At 39.2% G+C, this 27,735-nt stretch overlaps 1 protein-coding gene across 1 annotated transcript in view; it reads left to right on the top strand.

Moving 5' to 3' along the window:
* Nucleotides 1-8,160: 8,160 nt before the first annotated feature.
* FRK (fyn related Src family tyrosine kinase) overlaps nt 8,161-27,735 on the top strand; it is a gene marked incomplete at both ends in the record, with an annotated part of 84,105 nt that continues 64,530 nt past the window's right edge. Inside the window, one exon of the mRNA XM_082668707.1 lies at nt 8,161-8,531. Coding sequence (XP_082524833.1) covers nt 8,161-8,531 — 371 coding nt within the window. The remainder of the gene's footprint in view (nt 8,532-27,735) is intronic.

Below are 27,735 nucleotides of genomic sequence, written 5' to 3'. Positions count from 1 at the left end.
AGGAGCAGCTCGGTCAGGTTTGTGAATGTTGATGCCTGCTCAGCTCTGCTTTGTGTCAAAGGTGAGAGAGAGAGAAGGTAGCCCAAAGCCCCAGCCAGTTTCCCTTAACCATCTGCAGGTCTCCCAGCCTGAATCCTTTCTTGTTTGGTGTGACAAATTAAGCAGAGTTGAGTCTGCTCTGTACCTGGATAAGACCTCCTGGAAATGTCAGGTGAGGGTGGCCTTTAGTTCTCAAAAGACACCAGCTCTTGTGTTTCCTCTGGATCTTTACACTTGCTTTCCCTCTACCTGGGGCACTTTCTTTCACTCCCCTTTTCACTTGAGTAACTCATATTGTTTCTTCAAGTCTCAGTTTAGATGTCATTTCTTATTTCTAACTGCCCTCTTTTCCCACATGCCCATCTGGGATAGATTTCTCTTCTGTACGTTCCAACCTATCTCATTAACAGAGAAATTGGGGTGCATGCATGCATGCGTGCACACACACACACACACACACACACACAATCTATTTACTAGTGATGCTGTTAACTTACATGGCTCATACAGACCTACTCTCAGACTTTTCAGAGGTCCTTCCATGCTGAAAGCAAGAGCAAGAAAGAGACTCCTCCACCCCATCCATGGGGCTAGGACATAACAGATGGAACCAAAGCATCCTAGTGTTCTATAACATTATTTTATCATTTAAAATTGTATAATAAATGTTGGTATTTTGGAATCTTTTAATGCCAAATCTTAACATAAAATATAAGATTAAAACATACTTTAGTTGATCTACTGGGGCTGATGCAGGTGTAATTTTATTTTATTTTATTTCACTTATAACTATTATTATTTTTGGCTGTGTTGGGTCTTCACTGCTGCACGTGGGCTTTCTCTAGTTGTGGTCAGCAGGGGCCACTCTTCATTGCAGTGCGCAGGCCTCTCGTTGCAGTGGCTTCTCTTGTTGTGGAGCACAGGCTCTAGGCGTGCAGGCTTCAGTAGTTGCAGCACGCGGGCTCAGTAGTTGTGCCACGTGGGCCCTAGAGTGTGCAGGCTTCAGTAGTTGTGGCGTGTGGGCTCAGTTGTTGTGGCTCGCGGGCTCTAGAACTCAGGCTCAGTAGTTGTGGTGAACGGGCTTAGCTGCTCCGTGGCCCGTGGGATCTTCCCAGACCAGGGATCAAACCCATGTCCCTGCATTGGCAGGTGGATTCTCAACCACTGTGCCACCAGGGAAGTCCTGTAATTTTAATTTTAGTTCATACAAACTTATAAGTTGATATTTTCCTGAAAGAAATATGCGAATGAACGGATGATGAGAGATGGGGAGAGGGATACAGCTGCAGAGGGTGAGAACTAAGAAATGATGGGTGGGATAGCAGTCATATGGAGAGAATTTCTGGGGAAAACCAGAGATTTTAAAAGAGGTTTTAAAAGGATGTTTTCCCATGCAGTGTAACTGTCTCCTTCACATCCTCACAGATCCATAGTTTTAGCTATGTATGTAGCAGTGCTTTTGGAATTGGATATGTTGCCTGCATTTTGCTTTTGTTTGAAGTGGGAGTGAGCTGGGAATGTGATAATTTCCTACAACTGTTTTTAGTAGTACAAGGAGAGGGCACAGGTACCCCAGGGGTGGCCCAGTTACATATTTTCATAATAATGGCTAATATTTATTGGGCAGCTACCACGTCCTGGACCGTGGGCTAAATATTTTAACGCATTTTCTCATTTAATTCTTATAACTCTATGAGGTAAATGTTAGTGTCTAGGAATTGTCAGCATTTTACAGATGAAGAAACTGAGGCTAGGTGGTCAATAATTTATCCAAGACCACAGAGCCAAAGAGTGCCAAGGGAACAGGAATTCTCACCCCCAAGCCATGCTGCCTCCTTGTGATAGTGCACCAGAGACCTGCACTCAAATGGCATCGATTAAACAAGCTATGCTATTTGGGTTCATTTCTTCAGGCAGTTGTGATTCTATCTAACTTTCCTGTTATCTCATGTACATTAGAAAAGTCTTTTCCATAGCAATATTGAGTAAGGGTTAACCTTTTGAGAAGAGTTAGACCCCAGCAGAGTCATGGCTCTACTAATCTTATTTTGCACATGGAGTTTGGAATTAGCCAAGAAACTTAAAAGATTAACCCTAGGAATCATACTTTAACACTATATATGCTCATGCTCTGTCTACCCAGCCACAAATTTTCTATCGCAGGTTTGTCAAAATATCAGAAGGGCTTAAGGAAAACAGACAAACAAACAAACAGACTTATAGGTGTTTCCGTTTTCTATCATTTGGGGGAATTGTGATGGTCTTTAACAGACTGGAGAGAGTCCTCAAGATTACTAAAATAATTTTGCTGCTAGATAGATGAGAACCTTGATTAATGAAGTATTTGTTTAACAGGCAAGGACAAACCACCTGGGTGAAATGTGTTTACTTATTTCCATTTTAGAAAAGGCTTATCAGCTGCTTCTAGGAGATTGTATACATGAGAATATTCAGTCCTTTTTGAAAGCAAGTGGGACTTCCCTGGTGGTCCAGTGGTTAAGACTGCGCTTCCACTGCAGTGGGCACAGGTTTGATCCCTGGTCGGGGAACTAAGACTCTGCATGACGTGCGGTGTCGCCCAAAATAAAAAATAAAAAATAATAAAAAGACAGCAAGTTCTTTATCCCTTTACAGATATCTCTAGAATATTTTTTCAGTATCATGCTGAAATCTAGACATACTATGCCTATTTCATGTCTTTGATAGTGCCAAAGAAAGAAGCAAAGAGCTTTAACCATTTTTGAATTAAAATTTTTTAAATTTTTTCTTCCAAGCTGAACTGATTTACTTGCAAGCAAGAAAACTCATATCAGTAAAGAAATTCACTGCATAGTTCATAGTTCACTGAGGGGAAATGTCATGGTTTCTGTAGTGTTAGAAATGGAGTTTCCTGGTTATACTCTTTAAGTATTGAAAACATACCCTTTGGATAGGACAGAATGAGTCCCGTGTTGGCTGATGTTTAAAGTAGTCCATTGTCATTGGTCAGGAGAAATACTTCAGTTACGAACAGTAAGGATCTAACGTGCAACGGCTCCTCAAAGTTCATATCCTTCAACAGTTTTAGCTTGTTTCAACTAATGCTGAACAGCATTTGACTTTAATATTCCCTAAGTGCTGCTGTAAGTGAAAAATTTCCCCTTTATAATAGCAATTCCTATGACAAAAGAAAATTGAGGTTAATTTGGCATCTTTTTTTCTTTTTTCATTTTTGAGTCCATGTTGGCTTCTAATAATTAATATGTCTGCTGGAGGTCCAGCCATCTCAACTGAGTTTCAGAAGAGAGGGAAGGGAAAGAGAGTAGATCCTCCAGCTGAGTCTGCCTTTTTTAAGGGACTTTCCTGAAACCCCACCCAATGACTTTCTGCTTACTTTCTTCTTGGCCACTTCTGGTTGTAAGAAGTCTGCAGCCTTTCACTTCTATAAAAGTAAGGTTCTGTTAGTAGGAAGAACAAACTGGACATTGGATAGGCAAGTAGATGTTTTTGTCTCAGGGAGAAAGAAAGTGCAAGGATTTGCAGATGTGGATATATTTTTTGATGTAAGAAAAGGACATTGAATCGGTTAATATTGAACAGATTTGGAATTTCTGTGACAAGTTCATCATTAGAGAAAAAGGATATCTGCAGAGTCTAAGAAGAATGGTGGACGATTTGGAAGAGTGCTACTAGAAAATGAGGAGAACTGCATCTAAGTGGGCCGGCATGTAAAAGAATGTTGAGCAGAGCTAAGGGCTTAACAGGAGTTGGAGATCATTAATTTGTCCTGGTATAAAACTGAGTAGCTGTGGGATTTTTTCTGTTGCAGTGCTCAGCAAATCAGATACAGGAGCATGGCTAAATTCATTTAATGCTGTGTGTATGTTGGATGTGGGGTTGCAGGAGCTAGTAAAACTCAAGGAAAAGAAAAATTATTTTGGCAGAAATGGACAAGGAGGTTCTAAAGGAGGTATGGGATTTTTATTCAGGCCTCAAAATGCAGGCAGAAGTCTGTTGGGAGGAGAAGGAATACCAAGAAAAAGCATGGCAAAGGAGACGGGATCAGAGGTGGGAATGAACAAGACCTATTGGAGACACAGTAAACCTATTTGGCTGAGTGAGAGGGTTAACATAAGGCAGTAATGGGAGGAGGATGTTGAAAGGGTACATCTGATAAAGATCGGATAAAGTGCAAATTTTTCATCTTGAATTCCAAGCCGTATCTTCCAGGCAATGAGGATCTGTTGAAGGTTATTGTGCAGGAGAGTGATTTAAGATTCATGGGGTGCCAGTGTGCGGTAAGGATGGGAAGGAGAGTGGCTGTAGGCAGGAAAACCGGTTTAGGAGGCTGGCAAAGGAATCTAACATTTGGGAAACAATGCGTGGAAAAAAGGGGACTAAGAGACAACAGACAGAAAGTCACTATCCTTTGTGGTCCCAGCTCTTTTCACGCTCTTTGCTCTCATTCGTGAACACTTGTACACGTGTTTATCTTACCCCAGTGGCTCCTTCCCTTCCCTTCCCTTCCTTCCCCTTCCTTCCTTCTTTCCTTCCTTCCTTCCATCCTTCCCTCCTTCAACAAATACTTATTGAGTATTTACTGCTTACATACTGGACATTGTACAAGGCACTGAAGATTCCAAGAAGGAAATTTTATTCTCCTGGGGAAAACAAACAAGTAAGGGTATCAAGTGGAATTCAATAGGAGACCAAGTAGAAGTGTGTGTGCCAGGTTTTAGGGGCACACAGAGTAGAGACCCCTAATCTATTATGGCAGAGAAGGTGCTACTTGAACCTGCCTGGAAAAATCACAAGGAAGTCACCAGGGGAGCAGGTAGAGAAAGGAGCAAAGGTGCAGCAGGAAAGAGGGCCTTGGGCTTCAGGGGCGGCTGGTGGCTTGGTGAGCCTGCATCACAGTGTGTATATGTAGGAGTAAAGGGCCGAGAGGTTCGAGAAGTTACCAGAGCCTTGTGTGTCCTGATAAAGACAGCAGGTTCTATTCCAAACATGTTGGAGTTCCCTGAAGGATTTTACACAGAAGAATATTAGCCTTTTTTTAGAGTCATTGAAACATAGGAGTTAAAACCTCAGACTCTGGAGTCAGATTGAGACCAGAGTGTTACTCATGGTTCAGCCACATGGGGGCTGTGTGACCTTGGGCAAGTTACTTAACCTCTCTGCTTCAGTTTCTTCTTCACTGAAATTAAAAAAAATACTACCTGCCTCACAGGTATTGTTGTTTTTTATTTTCTGAGAGTTAAATGATGTATCATTTGTAACATTCTTAGCACAGTGCCTGGCACATAGAAAGCCCTCAAAACTGATAGCTACTTTTACTAGTACTTATATCACCTCTGGCATTGTTACCATTATAAAAACTGCTCTAGGAGTGGTGTGCAAGATGAGTCAGAAATACGAGATAAACTGGAGGAAAGGGGATTAGTTACGAGCCCTCTGGAATAATCTAGGGAAGAATATTTGTTTTGTTCAACACCCAGCTGTCATTCAGAAGGAATAAAAAAAAATGTAGACTAAATGGAAAGACAGACAAGTGGGATTTAGTGATTGATTAGCTCAAAGAAACCAGGGAAAGAGTAAAAGATGACTGCAAGGCTTCAAGCTTGGGTGGCTGTAGAATTCTGGTGCTGTCGACACAAGGAAACCCTTTCTCTCCCCACCCCTTGCCTCAGGTTTCTCAGGCCATTGCTTACCTGATGTCTTTGTATGGCTGGTTTCTTTTTTCAATTTCATTCACTAGCTCAGTGACTGTGCTGTACAGGTCTGCCACTCTGTCTTTTTCTGGAATGCCTTGTCATAACCATAAAGGAGGCATATTTGAATTTAGAAACTTCAAATTTCTTATGTCTTAAACTCCACTTACAAATTTGTTTTGAATACATCTCTCTAGTTGCTTCCAAATCTTATTTCATATTCTAGATCATGTAGATATCTCTGGAAGGACTTTAGCATCTTTGCCTCTGTTTAGGGGCATTAATAGGATCCTACACTTTTTACAATTAATATTGTGTTTGGAACAAAATATTCTATGGCTTCTCAATATTATATAATCATTATTTTCTCTTCTGTTTTATATTGGAATTATATTTTCGGTCCCATATCACAAACAAACAAACAAACCTGGTTTGGCTTTTGGCTTTTCTCTTCCTGCCAAATTAGTACTTTCTACTCTGACTCTGAAGACAGTTGGAGAAACCTAGAACATGAGATCTTGTTTTAACCAAATGATCTGTCTGCCATGAATGCCTGATTTTAGTACAAGGAAATAGCAGGAGGGGCTAAGGCCACGGTCCTCTGGTTGTCTTTCTTTTCTTCTTTTTTTCTTTTTCTTGAGTTCAGTTATTCTGATTACTAAAAATGCCTTGCTATTTGACAAAGAACAGGAATTTTGAGTTTGTACTGGGTTAGGTTAGCCAGGTTCAAGGCTCCAGCAACATTTAGAGAAATTGTTTTTAAGAGAGCAACTTGGTAATAAAGGCCTTATACGAAAAGAAGTGACACACCATAAACAAGTCTGCAGTGTTCTCTACTAGTGAAAATGGCCTTGTGTTGACCCATCTAAACTCACTGCCTAGGTGTTCTTTGGGATCCAGGGCACCCATTTGTGAGACAGCTGCCCTGAACTAGGGGAAGTAGAGCAAAACACACTTCCTATCGCGATGGCTGCGCTGATGTCAACTTCATTAGTTCCTGAGCTCCTGCCAGCGAAGTTAGCAAGAACTAGTGCAGACCTGGAGTCAAAGTTGAATAGAAGGAGCTTCCACAGCAGCTCACAGGCAGCCCTCCTACTCTTTCTCTCCGCTGGTCACCTAGTCTGTGCGTGTGTGTGTGTGTGTGTGTGTGTGTGTGTGTTTCTGAAATAGTACATGAAGGATGGGAAATTACATGTCTTTGTGGGAAAATGCAGTGTTTCGGTTTCTCACCGTTTTAGTCAGCTGCTCTTGTATTTTTCCAGACTGTAAATGTATTTTGAGGCTATTAAAATCTATTCACAGTGATTAAAAAAAAAGGTAGGAACTCAGTGGCTCTTTCCCAATTGCCCTTTTGTCCAGTAACAAATACCCAAACACTTTAATTTTCCATTTTATTCCCCTTAGTGGTGGCAAAACTATCCTACTCGTCCTTATGGAAGAAAAATATCTCTGCCTTTAATTTCTGTGCTGGTAGCATAGCAGGACAAAATGCTCCCTGTGCTGGCCTATCTGTCCAGGAGCATGATTTTTTTTTTTTTTTTTTTTTTTGCAATACGCGGGCCTCTCACTGTTGTGGCCTCTCCCGTTGCGGAGCATAGGCTCCAGGCGCGCAGGCCCAGCGGCTCCGCGGCATGCGGCTTCCCCCCGGACCGGGGCACGAAGCCGTGTCCCCTGCATCGGGCAGGTGGACTCTCAACCACTGCGCCACCAGGGAAGCTCAGGAGCATGGAATTTGACAGCTGCTTTTAAGAGTTTGGCTCCCTGGTGAGGGCGCTAGTCTCTCGGGTGTGGGAGAAAGGAGAGGTAGAGAGGACGGGAATCCCATTTAGATCACAGACACAAAAGAACCAGGAAGTAAGAAGAAATTATTACAGTCTGTTCCTAGCTCAGGATGTTAAAGGCAGAAGCCTGGGCCGGTTGGTTATTCATTGGCAAAAAAGAAAGAGCAGTGGGGGTCAGGACTGGTCAAACCACAGCGACAGACCTGACGCGGGAGAGAGCTGCTGGCAAAGGTAAGACGTGGAGATCTTACCTGGAGTTCACCTCTTTCGCTTGGTAACTTTTTCTTGGGACAAGAGGCAGGAGGACTCTTTTCTGTTCTCAGACGTTTGTCTAAATAAAGCCCTCTCAAATTTATTTTTGTGGTGGGATTCCTAAGCAGACAAGAAGAAAAGTCACTCTCTCACCGAGCAGCTGCCCAGCTCCCACCAGGTTTTGCTCTGGGGCAGCAGCTACGGGCACAGAAAGCAAGCCGGTGAGCCTCTCCAAGCAGGTCCGCCGGACTGCTGGGAACCAGGGCTTGGTACACGCTCCCCAAACCTGGAGGACTGGTGCTGATTTCAAAGTTTCCAGGTGGAGGAAGAGAAAGTGGATCTGCAGAGAGTAAGGGGAGAGGGAGAAGCCCCTCTCCCCCCCTGCCCACGGGGGCGCCATGGGTAACCTCTGCCTGAGGCTCCGGAGGTACCTGGAGCCCTGTCTCCCCTGCTTGTCTCAGGAGGCAGACAAGTCGGTGGTGATTCAGAACCCGTGGACTGTCTGCCCCCCCGATCCTCCCCGGCCGCCGCGTCTGGAGCCCGAGAGAAGCCAGGGCCAGTACTTTGTGGCTCTGTTTGATTACCAGGCTCGGACCCCAGAGGACCTGAGCTTCCGCGCGGGCGACAAGCTCCAAGTCTTGGACACGTCCCACGAGGGTTGGTGGCTCGCCAGGCACTTGGAGAAAAGGGCAGACGGCTCCGACCAGCAGCTGCAGGGCTATATTCCTTCTAACTATGTGGCTGAGGACAGGAGCCTCCAGGCAGAGCCGTGAGTAGTACACACATTTTATTTCTCAGCTCTCTGAGGGCGGGTAATGAGGTTTCCTTCTTACCTATCTGCAAACCCACTAATTTTCAAAGAGCTGCCTAGAAAGTATAAGTAAGTACTGGCAAGAATCTTCTAATTGAAACACACCTCCCCTGCTAGGTGAGAGTGAAACTGGAAGGTAGCTGTTGAAATGACTTCTATTAACAGTTTGTATACCCACAGGCCCTGGGTGCATTTTCATCAACATAAACGAATGGTGCATTTAATGCTCTATCTTTTCTTTGGCTGTAAAATAAGTCATGCCTCACTTTAACATAGAACTGCATCTCATTTGCAGGTATATCATAGATCTTCCTTAAACTACACTTGCAAATCTAAAGTCCAGCTCTCTCTTTTTTTAAACTTTTAGAAGCATCAACTCCAGTTCTGATAGGCACACACAGGGGTAACTAATGTAGAAGGTCACATTTAGAAGATGCTACATTTTCCCAGTGAAATCATGACGGGATATTTTTCTTTGAGTCCCAGATATGGAGTTATGCTACCCAAATTATGATATCTTTTGGGTTTTATTATGATTAGAAACTAGTCAGCTACAGATGTTTAGGAAGTTTTAACAAGAAAAATAATGACATTATTTCTCCAGAGAAGGAGATTAAGACTTTACCCTGATATTTGAATAAATCCTATGAGTTATAGTGGAACCAAGGAAGAAAACTTTATGTACTTATGCACGTATCCATCCGTCCATCCATCCATCCATGCAAGTGTCAGGTGGAGTAGTGGCATGGGGGGAGAAGGGGCAAGGTTATGCTAGTGGTAGTTGAATATAAAGTAGACAAAGCAAGATCTTGACACCATTGTCATACTTGGGGTCTGGTGTGTAGAGAAGCAGGCTCAGACTGCTACTTACACTAAACTTCTTGCTGCCTGGTTCCAGTGAAACCTAAGACTGGGAATGTCTCTCAGGACTCATTTTATAGAGTGGGTCCTTAGTAGAGGAACCTCTGGGGATTCACTCATTTTCTCATGTGTTTTTTCTTTTGATGTGAGCTGCAGCATCCCTTACTGGCCCAGGTAATAAAATTGTAGGAAGAGCCATGGTGCATTGTTGCTGATTTCCAAACTCAAATTCAAATACAAAAGGGGGTTGGGGGGCTTTTGAGATTCTTTCCAACACCAAGGGCCTGTAAATGTTAGGAAGTGTCTTATTTTACACCTAGATAGAAATCTCTTCCATTCCTATACACTAACAATGAAAAATCTGGAAGAGAAATTAAGGAAACACTCCCATTTACCATTGCAACAAAAAGAATAAAATACCTAGGAATAAACCTACCCAAGGAGACAAAAGACCTGTATGCAGAAAACTATAAGACACTGATGAAAGATGGTACCAACAGATGGAGAGATATACTGTGTTCTTGGATTGGAAGAATCAACATTGTGAAAATGACTCTACTACCCAAAGCAATCTACAGATTCAATGCAATCCCTATCAAACTACCAATGACATTTTTCACAGAACTAGAACAAAAAATTTCACAATTTGTATGGAAACACAAAAGACCCCGAATAGCCAAAGCAATCTTGAGAAAGAAAAATGGAGCTGGAGGAATCAGGCTCCCTGACTTCAGACTATACTATAAAGCTACAGTAATCAAGACAGTATGGTACCGACACAAAAACAGAAATATAGATTAATGGAACAGGAGAGACAGCCCAGAGATAAACCCACACACATATGGTCATCTTATCTTTGGTAAAGGAGGCAAGGATATACAACGGAGAAAAGACAGACTCTTCAATAAGTGGTGCTGGGAAAACTGGACAGCTACATGTAAAAGAATGAAATTAGAACACTCCCTACACCATACATAGAAATAAACTCAAAATAGATTAAAGACCTAAATGTAAGGCAAGACACTATAAAACTCTTAGAGGAAAACATAGGCAGAAAACTCTATGACATAAATCACAGCAAGATCCTTTCTGACCCACCTCCTAGAGTAATGGAAATAAACACAAAAATAAACAAATGGGACCTAATGAAACTTCAAAGCTTTTGCACAGCAAAGGAAAACATAAAGAAGACAAAAAGACAACCCTCAGAATGGGAGAAATATTTGCAAATGAAGCAACTGACAAAGGATTAACCTCCAAAATTTACAAGCAGCTCATGCAGCTCAATATCAAAATAACAAACAACCCAATCCAAAAATGGGCAGAAGACCTAAATAGACATTTCTCCAAAGAAGATATACAGATTTGCAACAAACACATGAAAGGATGCTCAACATCACTAACCATTAGAGAAATGCAAATCAAAAGTACAGTGAGACATCACCTCACACCAGTCAGAATGGGCATCATCAAAATATCTACAAACAATAAATGCTCGAGAGAGTGTGGAGGAAAGGGAACCCTCTTGCACTGTTGGTGGGAATGCAAATTGATACAGCCACTATGGAGAACAGTATGGAGTTTCCTTAAGAAACTAAAAATAGAACTAGCATAGTACCCAGCAATCCCACTACTGGGCATATACCCTGAGAAAACCATAATTCAAAAAGAGTCATGTACCACAATGTTCATTGCAGCTCTATTTACAATAGCCAGGACATGGAAGCAACCTAAATGTCCATCGACAGATGAATGGATAAAGAAGGTGTGGCACATATATACAATGGAATATTACTCTGCCATAAAAAGAAATGAAATTGAGTTATTTGTAGTGAGGTGGATGGACCTAGAGTCTGTCATACAGAGTGAAATAAGTCAGAAAGAGTAAAACAAATAACATATCCTAACACATATATATGGAATCTAAAAAAAAAAAAAAGGTTCTGAAGAACCTAGGGGCAGGACAGGAATAAAGAGGCAGATGTAGAGAGTAGACTTGAGGACACGGGGAATGGGAAGGGTAAGCTGAGACAAAGTGAGAGAGTGGCATGGACACATATACACTCCCAAATGTAAAATAGATAGCTAGTGGGAAGCCGCCGCATGGCACAGGGAGATCAGCTCTGTGCTTTGTGACCACCTAAAGGGGTGGGATGGGGAGGGTGGGAGGGAGACGCAAGAGGGAGGGGATATTGGGATACAAGTATACGTACAGCTGATTCACTTTGTTATACAGCAGAAACTAACATAACATTGTAGGAATTATACTCCAGTAAAGATGTTAAAAAAAAAAAAAAAGAGAATCGGATCTTGTTTTTGTCCTGATCCATCGTGGTCACAGAGTGGCCTTTTCTGATGTTGGTATTCTGTGACGTTGTTTGTGTTCAAGAGGAGAACACCCAGGCCTAGTCATAAGTGCCAGGCAAACTCCTGGACGCTAGGGTCTGCTTTTCTCTTTTTCAGCCAGCATAGTACAGATGCTGCTAAATGCTGTAGAGTCACACAACTGTCTGTCATGTAGCATGCACTTAAAAATAATATCTTGGGCTTCCCTGGTGGCGCCGTGGTTGAAAGTCCGCCTGCCAATGCAGGGGACACGGGTTCGTGCCCCGGTGCGGGAAGATCCCACATGCTGCAGAGCGGCTGGGCCCGTGAGCCATGGCCGCTGAGCCTGCGCGTCCGGAGCCTATGCTCCGCAACGGGAGAGGCCACAACAGTGAGAGGCCCGCGTACCACCAAAAAAAAAAAAAAATATATATATATATATATATATATATATATCTTAATGGATGAATGAGGAAACAAATACGTGGCTGAATGTATGCAGACGTAGAAGAGACAAGTCCTGCTTTGGGGATAATCACACCTTTCTTTCAGGGTTCAGCTCTCATGACCCCCTTCCAGCCTGCCTCTGGAGCTTGTACTTTTATCGTATAATGGCTAGTTGTACAACTTCTCTCTTTCATATAAGACTGTGAAGTCTTTGAGGGCAGGATACTTGTGTTTCCTGTATCATGCCTGGAAAACTATTTAAAGCAGTGCTTGTGCTCCAGCGAATTTATAATCTCAGGAGGTGAGACTCTCTATTTCCTCTTGAAGTTGTAGATTCTGTGTAGTAGAAGCACTCTCCCATTCAGTTTTACTCAATGCGTATTGACGGGACAATTCAGCACAAATTGTTGAACATGGCAGAAGGGAAGTAAAAGTATATTCAGGGAATGGGAAGTTGTACAGTTTAGCTGAAGCATTTACGGAGAGAACAAATAGAAATCTGAAAAAAGAGGTTGGGACTAGGTTTTGGAAAAGACCATGTGTGCCACGTTAAAGAGTTTGGGTTTTGTCTGATAGGAAATAGATGGAAGTAAGAACTTTGAAAAGGCAGTGATGATGTGAGAATGGAATGGAGAAGAGAGGCTAGGGAGGAGTAGGGAAGTTGTACCAAATGTCTTCAGCATGAGGTTGTCAGGGTTTAATTTCTAATTGTGGTACTGTTAAAAAAAAAAAAGAAGAGTAGGAATATGAACAATCTCATGAATGAAAAATCAAGAGGACTTAGGGGAAGGGAAATAATTAGCACTTTTAAGTACCTTTGATGTGCTGAGCACACAAAACCATATATATGAGCTAATTTAATCTTTATAATAGCCCTGCAAGGCAGGTTTTCTTATCACTGTTTTTAGGATGAGAAAATTGAAACTCAAATTTAAATAAATCCAAGAGCATTCTTATCTGGTAAATAGTAGAGGCAAAACTACAAATTAGATGTAGAAGAGAAAGAGAGAGAATTAAAAATGTTATTTGGGACCACGTGAAATAGTAAGAGAAATATACATTTCATAAAGTACTTCTTATTAGGGGGTGTGGTTGAAACAGAAAAGCTGACAACACATTCGCTTTTAGGCATGTTGAATGTGAAGTACTAATAAGTCATCTCATTGACGATGTCCAGGAGAAATGTAGAAATACAAAACTTTGGGCAAAAAGAAAAGTCTATTCTGTGAAGATAGATTTTTGAAGGCATTCGCACCGAGGTGTTGTAGATATTACAGGAATATAAGAACTGCAGGGCTTTGCAAGGATTATGAGAACCATAGTGTGAGACTCTAAGAAACAGAAGGGGCCAAAGATTAACTCTTTAGAAATTCCCGTCATTTATGTGAGTAGATGCGGTGGGTAGATTGTAGTAACGGCCCGGTTTTTTATACCTCCTTACTACACACCCTCGGGTAGTCTCCTCCCACACAAAATCTTCGTTGACCACGGAACTTGCTTTGGCCAATGGGACGATAGTAAACGTGACAAAAATAGAGATTGAAAAGGGCTTGCATGTTGGGGCTTGCTTTCTTATTGCTCTTGGAGTTCTGTAACTACTATGAAAAAACTCAAGCAAACCTCCTGGAGGAGGGAAGACCATGTGAAGAGAAGCCCTATTTTGTCCCAGCTGACTTACCAGCTGAGTGGAGACTCATGATCCCAGCTAAGGTCAGTGGAGCCCATCCCAAAGTGCGCACCTTTAGATTCCTGAGTTAACCAAACACAGTCAGTTCTTCATATCTATAGGTTTTGTTTCTGTGTATTCAGCTAAATGTGATAAAAACTAGTTGGAAAAAAAAAATCCAAAAAGTGAAACTTGAATTCACCACATGTTGGCAACGGTTTACATAGCATTTATGTTGTATTAGGTATTATAAGTAATCCAGACATGAGTTAAAGTATCTTTAAGGGATGTGCGTAGGTTATATGCAAATAGTACACCATTTTATATAGGGGCCTTGAGCCTCCACAGATATCAGTATCCTGGAACCAATCCCCCTCAGATAAGGAGGGAAGACTGTAGTTGTTATGAAGCAAAACCTAACTCATACAGGGAAGAAGAGCCCCTGAAGGAAACAATGAGCATCTTACTCAAAATAAGAAGACAAAATGTCAAGAAGGATGTTTTAGGTCAAATGCTAAACAAAGGTCAGAGTAATGAGGAAGAGGTAAAGACCATTAGATTTGCTGGAAGATTACTGGTGACACTAAAAAGCAGTTTTATAATGTAAATACAGATGATGTCATTCAGTAAAGAGAGTGAGTGAGTTATAACAAGGAACTTCATGCTGTGTCTGGGACTCTGAACTGGGAGGTTTAGGCTGGGTTGAGCCATAGAAAAAGTATTGTATGTTAGGGCTCTACACGTGGGACTTGGGTCCATCCTGAGAACCTGAGACGAGGAAAAAGCAAAATTAAAAGAGGCAGTGGAGCTTAGCTGCCTCCGTCTCTGAGCAGAGTATGCAGGGTCCTAAGGACTATGTCTGTTTGGTTGGGATTTACCAAAAATTTCACCTTCTCTAGGGCATCAAAGTTGGTAGCTTTTAAACATCCTCTGATAAGTTTAGATATTTCGATTTAGAAGTTGGGGCAGAGCGAGGATAAGTCAAGGGTTTATCTTTAGTGCAGTTGGGCCTTCCCAAAATTGTTGGCAAAATTAAAGAATTTTTCTCTTGAGTGCTATCCTCCCCAGTTTTGGGGTCATGTGGAAAGACTGAGCTTAGTTCAAGGTCTTAAAGTACAGGCAGCAAATATACGTAACTTTTAAAGAAGATTGTCTGTGAAGGTAAGCCCTGTTGTCTTCTATGATATACTATAGTTATAAGATATTCCTTGGTTTAACTTCAGGCTATTATCATGCAGAGAATACAATGATGTTTCAGATAAAAATAATAGAAAAGTGACTCAATATCTTGTATCTGCGTTAGGCAGTAGTTTATAGGAATCAGGCACATATTGGTGTTGATGCTGAATCACTCTGAACTCTGTACTACCTCTTATTAAAAGCCTCACTTTAAAAAGCAGTAGTTTAGGAAAATGGAGAGTCATGCTATTGATTTAGCAGGTCCTGGTAAAATGGTAGAAAACAAAATAGTTACATGATAATTAATGGAGATCAAAGGATCCCAGTAGACGATTTTTCTCTTATGATAATTTTGGTGCTTACTGAAACCCCTGATATCTTTTAAGGCAAAATTGTCCATTTTCTGAAAATTTTAATGTTAGAAAATATTCTAGTTTACCGATGGTTTTTAAAAAAACAACAACTTTATTTAAAAAAAAAACATGTTTGATAAATACAAAACAATATGTGCAACTTTAAGGTAAGATTTAAAGCATGATGATTAATGAACATCCATTTAACCAGCTAGCCTATGACCTAGACTATAACTAACAATGAGCCTATGAGTTCTTCCCCTCCCCCATCTCTATAGTAAAACCCTTTCCTAGGCAATGTTGATAGCAATTCAATTTCTAATAGTGAAAGGCTGGAATCAATCCAAATGTCCATTAATAGGAGAGGGATAAATTGTGGTTTATTTATTCAATGAAATATTATACAATAGTGAAAACGATGAAGTGAGTGGCATGCAACAGCATGGGTATGTTTTTGAAATATGTTGAGTGGAAAGTAAATTTCAAGAGATGGCATATAATATGATTCTAGTTTATAAAGTCTGCAAATAAAACCAAATAATATATTGTTTAGGCATGTATATTAGTAAACTATAAAATAAAGTAGGGGAATGATAAACAGCTATTTGATTTATTTATCTGAGTATTGTAGATTCTATGCTTCTGTTGAACATTTAAAGAAATGATTAAAAGAATGATTTTCATGATTCAATCATGAAAAGTAAAGGTAACAAATATTCTGGCCAAAAGTTCAAATGTAGATATTGTGATTGATCAGATATTGTTTATGACTCTGCCCTCCTCACAATACTATTTTCACTGAATTATCCTTTAATATTATCCTCCTAATATAAGAAAGACATAAAAAATTATAGCTTTGGGGACTTCCCTGATGGCTCAGTGGTTAAGAATCTACCCGCCAATGCAGGGGACGCGGGTTCGAGCCCTGGTCCGGGAAGATCCCACATGCTGCGAAGCAACTAAGCCCGTGAGCAACTACTGAGCCTGCGCTCTAGAGCCCGTGCTTTACAACAAGAGAAGCCCCTGCAATGAGAAGCCCGCACACCTCAAAGAAGAGCAGCCCCCGCTCGCGACGACTAGAAAAAGCCCGCTCACAGCAATGAAGACCCAATGCAGCCAAAAATAAATAAATAAATAAATTTATTTTAAAAAAAACACATAGCTTTTGCAATTACTGTTGTCATTATCCACTCTGACTTTTTTTTTTTTTTTTTGTGGTACGTGGGCCTCTCACTGTTGTGGCCTCTCCCGTTGTGGAGCACAGGCTCCGGACGCGCAGGCTCAGTGGCCATGGCTCACGGGCCCAGCCGCTCCACGGCATGTGGGATCTTCCGGGACCGGGGCACGAACCCGTGTCCCCTGCATCGGCAGGCGGACTCTCAACCACTGCACCACCAGGGAAGCCCTATCCACTGTGACTTTTAAGATACTCCTTCCCCAAATTCCAGTGACAAGAATTCTTAACCTTAGACCAGGGACTCCTAAAGGTTACAGAGAGGGGCTTGAGACAGTCTATGAACCCTCTGAAATTGCATATAAAATTTGTGTGATGTATATTTGTGCATTTTCTAGGGTAAGGGGTTATAGGTTTTACGATATTCTGAAAGGAATGGTGTTTAAAAAGTGTAAGAACCTGTTGTAAAATTAGCACAGGCAAAGTTTGTTTGTTTCTCTTGAAAAATTGATTTACTTCCTTATAGCAGATAATAAATTATTAATTTATTATACACCACATTTTTATTCTTAGCTACGAGGAAGCTCAGAGTCCAGTTAAATGCTTGTTCACAATAACTGTATTTGACCTTAATTCTGGCTTATTTTCTTCCTTCTCTTTCTCTTTATTTTTTTGAATTCTTTTTTATTTCTACTTTCTAGAACTTAATATTGAGTTTTGTAGGGGTCTGTTGTTATAACCTACTTTAATACGTAAATAGTGATGATCAGTCTAGACATGTTTTATGATCTTAAATTATAAATAAAAATAATTTTATATCTTTATATACTAATTAAAGGGTACTTAAAAAAATTCTGTTTCTGAGCTTTGTTGAGCGACTAGTTCTAAGCCAAACTGACAGGTTGTTTGATAGAATACAATTAAAGACTGTTGGCCAAAAACCTACCTTGCTACTCCCTTACTTCCCTCCCACTTCGCTTTTCTGGCTCTAACACTGGTTGGTGCTGTTTCCCCTGCCTCTTATTTGTTTGTTTCATTTCTTTTCGATTTCAACCAAGGGCACACATCTTTGTCTGCTGGAGAATTTGATACAACCTCCCCGCCATTGATTGCAGTCAGCTTGTGTTTGTGCACATGTGTAGGATTCATTCTGGTTATCTCTTGATCTGCAGAGTGAGGCAGAAAAGTGCCCTCACTAGAGGCTTCAGCCCTGTGTAAGACCCACATGCATTAGAGGAGAAACACACAAGGAGCCAAGAAAAAAAAATAGAGACAAAGGGAAGGAAGGGACATAGTAGTTTAAAATGTCGGTAAAGAAGGCAGATGAATTTTTAATAAACATCAGAAAAGGAGATGTAAGGAACAAACCGAAGATCCCATAAGCTAAAATAAAATAAAATAAAGTAAAATAAAATAAAGTAAAGCTAATGTTTAAAGAATACAAAGTGAGAGTATGTGAGAAATTAAAGAGAATAGGAAAGAGGATTGAGGAGCAGACAGACAATATGGCTTGGTTTGTAGTTGAGGGAAGACTAGGTAAGGATACTTAGCATTTCCATGCTAAGAATGGAAGTATGTCAGACAAATGTGTTCTGTAGGGAAGTTCATGATTCTAGGCTTATAGTATTTAACTGTATTAAAATAAATATCCCTGGAGCTTTTGCTTTTGTGTTACATAAGCATTTATACTAAGGAGACTATAGCCAACGTAACTTTTCAAAGGCAGACTTTCTGTTGGGTCCATCCATAGTGAAGAAAATAAAATGCTAATCATTGTCACTGAAAGTGAGTTAAACCCTTTTCTTCCCTCATTCTGTACCCTCTTTCTACCACCCAAAAGATATGTTATATTTTAGGGTTCATCATCTTTCACAATGTAAAAAGAAAAGAACCCACAAAAATATGCATATTCATCATACAGAGAATGAAACCAAGTGACTTCATGGACCTAACAATGAATTGGCCTCCTGCCTGGACTGTGGGCAATTTGGATGAAAGCAAATTGATAGTGATATAAGAAGTCTTTTACATTCACTAATGGAAAATTGGCTGTATAGGCAAAGTGGTAAAACAGAAGACTTCTGTAGGGAATTAGAGGAAGTTAACAGCCTTGCTTGCTCCCACTGGTTGAGAAGGTCTCACAAAGAAAGTACTCCATTAGGGCAAACAAGAAGGATTTATTATTTGCTGATTTAATTGTCAAAGAAATACTATGTTCATAATAGTAAAACCAACTGTTGTTCTGCTGACATGTTCACATGTAGACTATGAAATCTCTTTTTGAGAAAATAAAAGAATAGATAGCTGAACATTTATCAGGGAAGGTTTACATAAGCTTCTGCACAGTTCCAATGATGACTTTTCCTAGGACAGAGGTCACTTACTTTGCTTACCTTATCTATACATTTACATTTGCAGTTAAGACTAATATTTTTCTTGTAAAGCTATTTCATTTATTTAATGCACAAAATACTATTTTTTTCCTTTTCAAAGGAACATTTTCAGTTTGACTTTGAAATTAACTTAATAGAAGCTAATCTTCTTCAAATGCAAAGAAAGAACATCTCCCAGGAATCTTTGCTTAACAGTTCTAGGAAGATAAAATATTTCAAAAAGCATTTCGTTTTAACATTCTAAGTGCATTGTTGCAGCTGACAGAGATCACTGAACATGCTTAGTGGTTTAGTTTTGTATAGGGGTTGTTATGAGAAAAATGATCCCAACTTGTTTTTCAAACCTATGTTCTTATCCATTCGACATATTTTAGTAACTTTTGGTTATTATAATTTTGTACCATTGTAAAGAAATAGGAGTATAAATAATATACAGTTTAGTTTGATCCAGCAGAAAGTAAGTATATTTGCTAAGGGTAACCCAAGTAATTGGCAAGGTTACTGCATTCCTGGAGCTTAACCTATCTGACGGATCTCAGTCCCAGCTGAAAGAGGGGAGCAAACTATCCTTATCACTGGAGGTTTTGTCATGGAGAGAGGCTTTGTCCAAGCTAAGAAGGTAACTTTGTCATTTCTTCTTAAACTGCTTTTCTATTTTTAGAAACCAAGTATTTGGTCAGACAAACTTATTGAAAAAGAGCAGACAGATCTCCTACTGCATGTCCTTTTTCTGTCTAGACACTTTTCCTAGAATGGAAAATCGAAATGAAATCATGTTTAATGGAACTTAGAGGTAATGGCCATTGAGAAAGAGAGCCAGATGAAGAGAAAGAAAATAGATGGAATGAAGACAAGACAGAGGAGACGAAGGAGAGCATAAGGAGGAGAAGGCAATTTCTATTACAAAGGAAAGTAACAAGTGTCAAACAATCACTGAGCATGTTCTTCTCTACTGTAAATAGAAACCACAGAAACAGATATTCACCCTGCTCACTATTTATTTGTGAGAATTTGTTGCAACACAAAAATTCATTACCTGTTAGCTTAGCCACTAATATTGAAAAAAAGAAAATCAGTACAGTGGAGTATTAAGGAAAACCTTTAATAATAGCTCGATTAAGAGGTCAATGAGTTGGAAAGCTTGATTTTAATGAGTGGCTACACAATTTACATGACAATTTCTCTTGCTTCTACCTTTTTTGATTCAGTCATTTTGTTACATTTAGTTCAAATGTATTGACTATCATGCACAATACTTTGCTAATCAAATATGTTAGCAGATTATAACTTTGAAACAGAATTTTTCAATCAATGTTATTAGGTGAAAAGTTTCTGGTAGTATGTATTTGGTGGGTGCATAGGTGCATAACGGCTGAGGGGGCATATTGAAAAAGAATTAGCAAGTTTAGAATGTGCCTGAATCTTAAGCATTCTGTAGGTTCAACTGAAATTGAATCTATGGATATTCACTTCTTATAAAAATTCTTGACCTCTCTTAAGGTCACCACTATAATTTAAATTCCAGTTAGTAAAGAATTAAATTATTTTTCAGAACTAATTTCCTCTTGGAAAGCTATGCAGCAGCAAGCAAATAAAATCAACATTCTTAACTCTTAAAAACAACCCTTAACTCCTCTCCCCCTCGGGCTATTGCACATAATCTCTTCTCTACAGCAAACCTTTGAAAAAGTTGCCTTTACTTGGGGTCTTTTTCATTTTTTTTCCCCCTCTATCTCTCTCTCAACCACACTCCTTCTTTAAATGTTTTTACTATATGAATTTTCCAACATATACAAAACTGTAGAAAACAGTACTCCGTTGTCTCATCACTCAACTTCCACAAATATCCTTATACTCCTTTTTCCCACCTCTACTCCCACCCCACCATGGGTTATTTTGAAGCAAATCCTAGACATCATATAATTCTATCTGTAAATTCATTTGTAAGTATCTCTAAAATGCATGAAATACTCTTAAACAAACAAACAAACATAATTGAGTATAATGATCACTCCTAAAAATATAAAATAACACTAATATCATCAAATATCTGGTCAGTGTGAAACTTCCCATAGTTTTATAAACCTTTTCTTAATATTTGGTTTGAATCTAAATTTTTGTGGATTTATTTTGTGATTTGTTTGTGGATGCAAGTAAAGCCCATACATTACAATTGGTTTATTTGTACCTATTAATCTCCCTTAACTTGGATTCCTTTTCTATGTTCATCCTTGGTACATTCCTTGAAATGTATTTCCTTTGCTTTCGAAGCTGGATTTTGCGGACTGGTTCTCTCTTGAATTGACTGCAATTAGACTTTATCACTCCAGGAAGCTGCTCTTATTAAAGGTCACCAAGAAACTCCACATTGCAAAATCCATTGGTCAGTTCTTAGTCTTCATCTTAGTTATCTTACCAATACTATAATATTTAACACACTTGATAACTCCACCATCCTTAATACACTTCTTTTAATTGATCTCCAGGATACCCAGTCACCTGGTTTACTCCCGCATAACTGAGACATTTGGGCTGGCACCCTCTCTTCTCCCAGACCATTAAATATCGGAGTGCCCAGTCCTCTGACCTTGATCCTCTTCTCTATCTGGCCTCATTTTCTTGGTCATCTCGTTCAACTTGAGACATGTATACTTGACATCACTATATCCTAATGGAAGTTTCCAAATTCCAGGCATTTCCAACACTTCCAAAACTGAGCTCCTACATTCCTCCTATGAACCTGTCCCACTGTCTTCCCCAGCTCTGTCAATAACAACTATGCCTCCATTTGCTCAGGCCAAATATCTTGGAATCACCAACAGCCATTTTCCTTTCAGACCTCACTTCTCATCTGTCAGAACATCATTTTGCCTCTATCCTCAATAAATATCCACAAATCAGTACCTTACCAGCCCCTGCCATTGTCTGGTCCAACTCATCTTGATCTTTCAATCTGGCTTAGTATGATAGCATCCTAACTGGCCTCTCTGATTTGACTGTTGCCTTAAAATATAATCTATACCCAACCCAGCAGGCAGAGTGACTCTGTTAAAATGCCAAAAAATTAAAATTACTTCTCTGCTTGAAACTCTCCAGCAGCTTCCTGTCTCACTCAGAGCTAACTCCCAAGTCTCCTTGCAGTGACCCCCCCCCCCATTTCTACCATTACCTCTCTGGCTTCACTCCTCATTTCTTTCCCTTCTACCTCTGCCACATGACTTTTTTTGTGGGGAGGGGGAGTGTGGATCTAGCTGAAAATGATTTTGTAAAATTTTGTTTGGAGTCTGGAATTTGAATTATTATTGCTCATTAAACTTGTAAGACATAGGGAGAAATAAAGAACTTTGTAGGTGTTCTCATAGATGCAATAACTTGCTCTACCCTGAACCATTGATATACAAGGTGTGGCCAAATTACTCCTAAATCATTAATTTTGATATTAAGGGAGAAGTCGTCTTTCTTGGTCCATGAATATGTATATTCATCCTAAGAATATTGGAGAACATAACCAGTTTCAGGTCTGTTGATCGGGTATGAAAGACTATTATTTTCACTTAGATTTTGGAATTGAAGAGTGGCCTTTTAATTAGCTTGTGCTGATGTTTCATCTGTGTTTGGCATTTCAAACTGATTCTCTTTAATAAGGGACAGCCTATATGCCACTGTATAGTTTTGAGAATACAGTCTTTCTTGCTCATTGATGCTGAGGGCAAAAGGGGAAAATCTGGGAGTTGAACAAATTGGTCTCTTGTACTAACATCAGCAAAAGGCTGTGTTATTACTAAACAGGTATTTAGATTTCAGTCCCAGGCATTTTAAGATCCTTGACATTGCATTTGCTTTTCTCTTATTTATGTCTTTATAGGAGAATTTCTCTTAATGAATTCAATGCAATGTATGCACATCTAAAAATAGCTCTAAACACACAAAAATAATGAGTAATTCTGTTGTCATCATGTAAAATTACCTTCTGCATCTCAAATGTTTCTCCTTCCCGTAAGAAATTAAACACAAACATGAATATATAAACAAATATGTTCTTGCTGTAATGCTACTTGACATTTTAACTGTAATTAAAAGGACTTCGAACATTAACCAACATTAATTAACAATGTAAAGTGCCTTAAGCATGAAGTGTAATAACAATGCTGAGTAGATTAGGCACATTCATCAATACACTTCATGCTTATTAAAGATTTGTTTTTGAATGCTGCATTATTAAACAGGTTTATTATGCCTACTATATGAATCTTGAGTTTCTGCTATATTTGTTCTGTAGATATTACTCCTTCCTGAGGCTGTTGTGGTGTTGAGGACAGGCTCCATGGTCTGAGTATGCAGGGTGAGAGGCTGATTGGAGGTGTGGTTCTGGGAGAAGCAAAGCTGCCTTGTTTTTGATTTTGGTTATGCTAGTATTTTATTTTTCCTAAGTCCCAAAGTGCACGGGGGAGTTGAGGGGGGAAGCAGAAAGGAGGGAGAATAATACCTCAGGAGTCCCACAAAATGCTATTTCTTTTGGTGTGGTACGCCTGGCACTCTATGATATTGCTAACTTACTTCCAGTGAATCCAAGAACTTAGCAAAAAAGCATTCCCCAGGTGGTGCTATTTGTGGATTCTGTTCACTTATAATGTCTATGCCGGTAGTTTTCATTCAAGCAGCTTGTGGCTAGAATGGCTTTGTGCCTTAGCCGCCCATCCTCTCATGACATTATGTTGCACAGTCCCTGCCTTGGACACTTTTTATGAATATTATAATGATTTTCAGTTTTCCTTTTTTGTAGATACTGGCAGGCTTCTCCCTCGACCCCTGATCCTACCTCTGAATAGTTCTTTTTGACCAGTGTCTCTAACTACCCTGACTCACTCCTGTACATTAGCATTAAACGAAAAAAAAAAACCCTCAAAAGTTCTTGTTTCACTTTGAAGTTTTCTTCTAATTTTTAAAAATCTTAATCTTTTTAATCATATTTTTTCTTCTTTAAGCCATTAACATTTTTTTGTTTACTGAATCAGTTGCAGACCTATAATACTGGATTAAAAATCTTCTGTTTTCCCTTTTAATTTCAAGTACTTCTTGCTTTATGTTATTTTGATTTATACTATTTTATACATATTAACATATTTTAATTTTTAATTATGATTATCAATTACAATGACCTTTTTATTCTGATGCTTTCAAAAACTTCCAAAGTCTACTTCTTCTAAATTAATATTGTTTATTCAAGATTAAAAAAATTAAGTGGGGCTTCCCTGGTGGTGCAGTGGTTGAGAGTCCGCCTGCTGATGCAGGGGACACGGGTTTGTGCCCCGGTCTGGGAAGATCCCACATGCCGCGGAGCGGCTGGGCCCGTGAGCCATGGCCACTGAGCCTGCGCGTCCGGAGCCTGTGCTCCGCAACAGTGAGAAACCCGCGTACCGCAAAAAAAAAAAAAAAAAAAAAAAATTAAGTGGATAAGCGTCTATCTAACAATCTACTGTTATTATTTCTGTATCTTTTTACCTTTGGTGCCCCAAATAGTAAAACATGCAGTTATATTTGGTCTTTTAAACCAGTCTTAAATTCTATGACTTGATGGACCATTTAGGCTGCTTGTATCCATTATTCATTATATAATATTCATTTGCTTACATAATATTTATTGTTATAAGTATTGTCATTTATCATCCTATTTGACACTTTAAAAATTATAGCTCCTTGTCTCTTTTCTATCGAGGGTCTTTCTTTGGGACTGTTTTTATTTTGCTCTACTAATATGACAGATGGAAGTTATTTCATCTTAAAGGGTAGAAGTGTTTAAACACTACTAGATGATTTAAATATGTTTTCTCATTAGTCCTTTCATCATGTAATTAGTAATTATTATCTACGACACATCAGTCAGTTTAGGGTGGTCCATGGCCAACTCTTTAAGGCCTGATCCTAACCCTGTGGGAGCACATCACTCTGCATAAAGCAAACATGATGGCCATGTCCAATACTTTTTGAGATTTATTATGAACTCCCTATCATCTCTTCCCTACTCCATACCCTTATTTCTTGCGCCATATTGATACCTTTCCTCTGTTTCTCCAGGTCCCAAGTCATGGCATCCTTTACTTACAGGCTGCATTTCCCTTCTTCTGGTAAATCATTTGTGAGGATTATCTCTTTAATAGCTCACCTTTTGTCTTCTCAAGATCTTTCCTTTTCTGATTATTCTTGTGGGAAGAGTAGCCAGTTTTCTCTAACTTGAATCCCTAAGAACTTGGCTCCTTGAAGGACCCATTATTCACATACCTGACCCTTTTTCATCAGTGAAAACAAATCTTTATCTATCATCTGTTATTTTCTTATGGTAACTGATGTTTGATCTACTCTGGCCCCTTTATTGTCCCTATTATGCTTTGACCATGAATGTGGGAACTACTTAAACGACAACAGCAACAACATCAAATTTCTGGACACTGTTACTCAAGAATTACTCTAGGTGCATCTCTTCTTCAGTCACTTAGAATTTCCTTACTAATCAGTATGTCTTGCTTGTCATCTCACTGACTTCAAACATTTTACTGGAAAACTGAGGCACAGGAACTGGTGCCCTGTGGGTTTTTCTCTGTCATCTTTCCAGAAGTGGATGTTTATCTCCTCCTTGTTCTTTTTCTTTACCTTTTTTTTTTTTTTTACTTTATCAGTATATGTTATTTTTGCTTGCTGTTCAAATTTGGTTCCTTGAAAAGAGTAGCAGCTCAATTTCAACTAATAATTTGGATACCTTTAAATATACCACACAGTTGATATTTTGACATCTTGTGCCACAGTAATTTATAATTGCTACAACCATTAATGCCTGCAGCATAGATAAAATAAACCTCAGTTTCTTCTTTCTAGGTCTTTTATTTATTAAACAAGAAAGCATATTAAATTATATACAAGTGGGATAACTGATTCCACTCTGAGCTTTAAGAGACTGGGCAATTTATAAACATCAGTTTAATTTAATTTAATTTAATTTTTTTAACATCTTTATTGGAGTATAATTGCTTTACAATGGTGTGTTAGTTTCTGCTTTATAACAAAGTGAATCAGTTATACATATACATAAGTTCCCATATCTCTTCCCTCTTGCGTCTCCCTCCCTCCCACCCTCCCTATCCCACCCCTCCAGGCGGTCATAAAGCACCGAGCTGATCTCCCTGTGCTATGCGGCTGCTTCCCACTAGCTATCTGTTTTACGTTTGGTAGTGTATAATCAGTTTTATTTTAATTGAAGTAGAGTTGATGCTGTGCCAATCTCTGCTGTACAGCAAAGTGACTCAGTTATACACCTAGAGACATTTTTTTAAAATATTCTTTTCCATTATGGTTTCTCCCAGAAGATTGTATGTAGTTCCCTGTGCTGTATAGTAGGACCTTGTTGTTTATCCATTCTAAATGTAATAGTTGTAAACATCAGTTTTTAAGTTAAACATTTTATTTTGAGATAATGGTAGGTTCACATGGAGTTGATAGAAATAATACAGAGAGATTCAGTATATCGTTTCCCCTCTTTTCCCTAATGGTAACATCCTTCAAAACTATACTGCAATATCAGAACCAAAATATTGATATCGATGTAGTCAAGATTCAGGCAGTTCCATCATCACAAGAGTCCCTCTTCTTACTCTTTTGTAGTCAGCCACTGCCCTGCTTCTCACCACCCCACTCCTGTTCCCTCCAGCTCCTGGCCCCGTCCCCTGAAAACTACTAATCTCCATTTCTTTAGTTTTATTTCAAGAATGTTACATAAATGCAATTATACATTTTGAGATTGGATTTTTTTCCCACCCAGTGTAGTGCCCCGACAATTCATGTAGGTTGTTGTGGGTATCAGTAGTTTGTTCCTTTTCATTGCTGAATAGTATTCCATGATGTGGACGCACACAGTTTGTTTAACCATTCACCCACTGAAGGGCATTTGAGTTATTTACATGTTTTGGGTATTATAAGTAAAGCTTCTATAAACATTCTTATTCAGGTTTTTGTGTGAACATAAGTTTTCATTCCTCTAGGATGAATGCCCAAGAGTACAATTGCTAAGCATATGGTAGTTGCATTTCAGTTTTATAAAAATTAGCCAAACCGTTATCCAGAGTGGCCGCAGCATTTTATATTCCTGCCAGCAATGTATGAGTGATCCAGCTGCTCTGCATCCTTACCAACATTTAGTATTGTCATTTTTTATTTTAGCCATTCTGATAAGGGGTAATGATATCTTTTGATTTTAATTTGCATTTCCCTAGTGACTAATGATGTTGAAGATCTTTTTATGTGTTTATTTGCCCTTTGTATATCCTCTTCCATGAAGTGTCTCTTTATGTCTTTTGCTCATTTTCTTAAAGGATGTTTTTTTCTACTGTTGAGTTTTAAGAATTCTTTATATATTCTAGACACTAACCCTTTGTCATATATGTGGTTTGCGTATAATATACATATTTTCTTTCAGACTGTAGGTTGTCTTTTTATCTCCTTAATGGGATCTTTCACAGAGCAAAAGTTTTTAATTTTGCTGAGGTTCATTTTATCATGTTTCCCTATTATGTATCATACTTTTGGTGAAAAGTTTAAGATCTCTTTGCATAGCCCTAGATTCTGAAGATTTTTTTTTTTTTTACATTAGTGCATTTTAATTGGAGACTTACTTGCTGCACTCTTCTGAAGTGAAATCAGTAGTCTTGATTCCAAAGTCAAAAACTATGTAAATGAATAAATGTATGAATTAGCCATAGTCTATATCGCTGGAGTC

This window comes from Grampus griseus (genome assembly GCF_964374135.1).
Source record: "Grampus griseus genome assembly, chromosome: 13".
Taxonomy (NCBI): Eukaryota; Metazoa; Chordata; class Mammalia; order Artiodactyla; family Delphinidae; genus Grampus; species Grampus griseus.
This window is presented reverse-complemented; position numbering and strand designations above follow the sequence as displayed.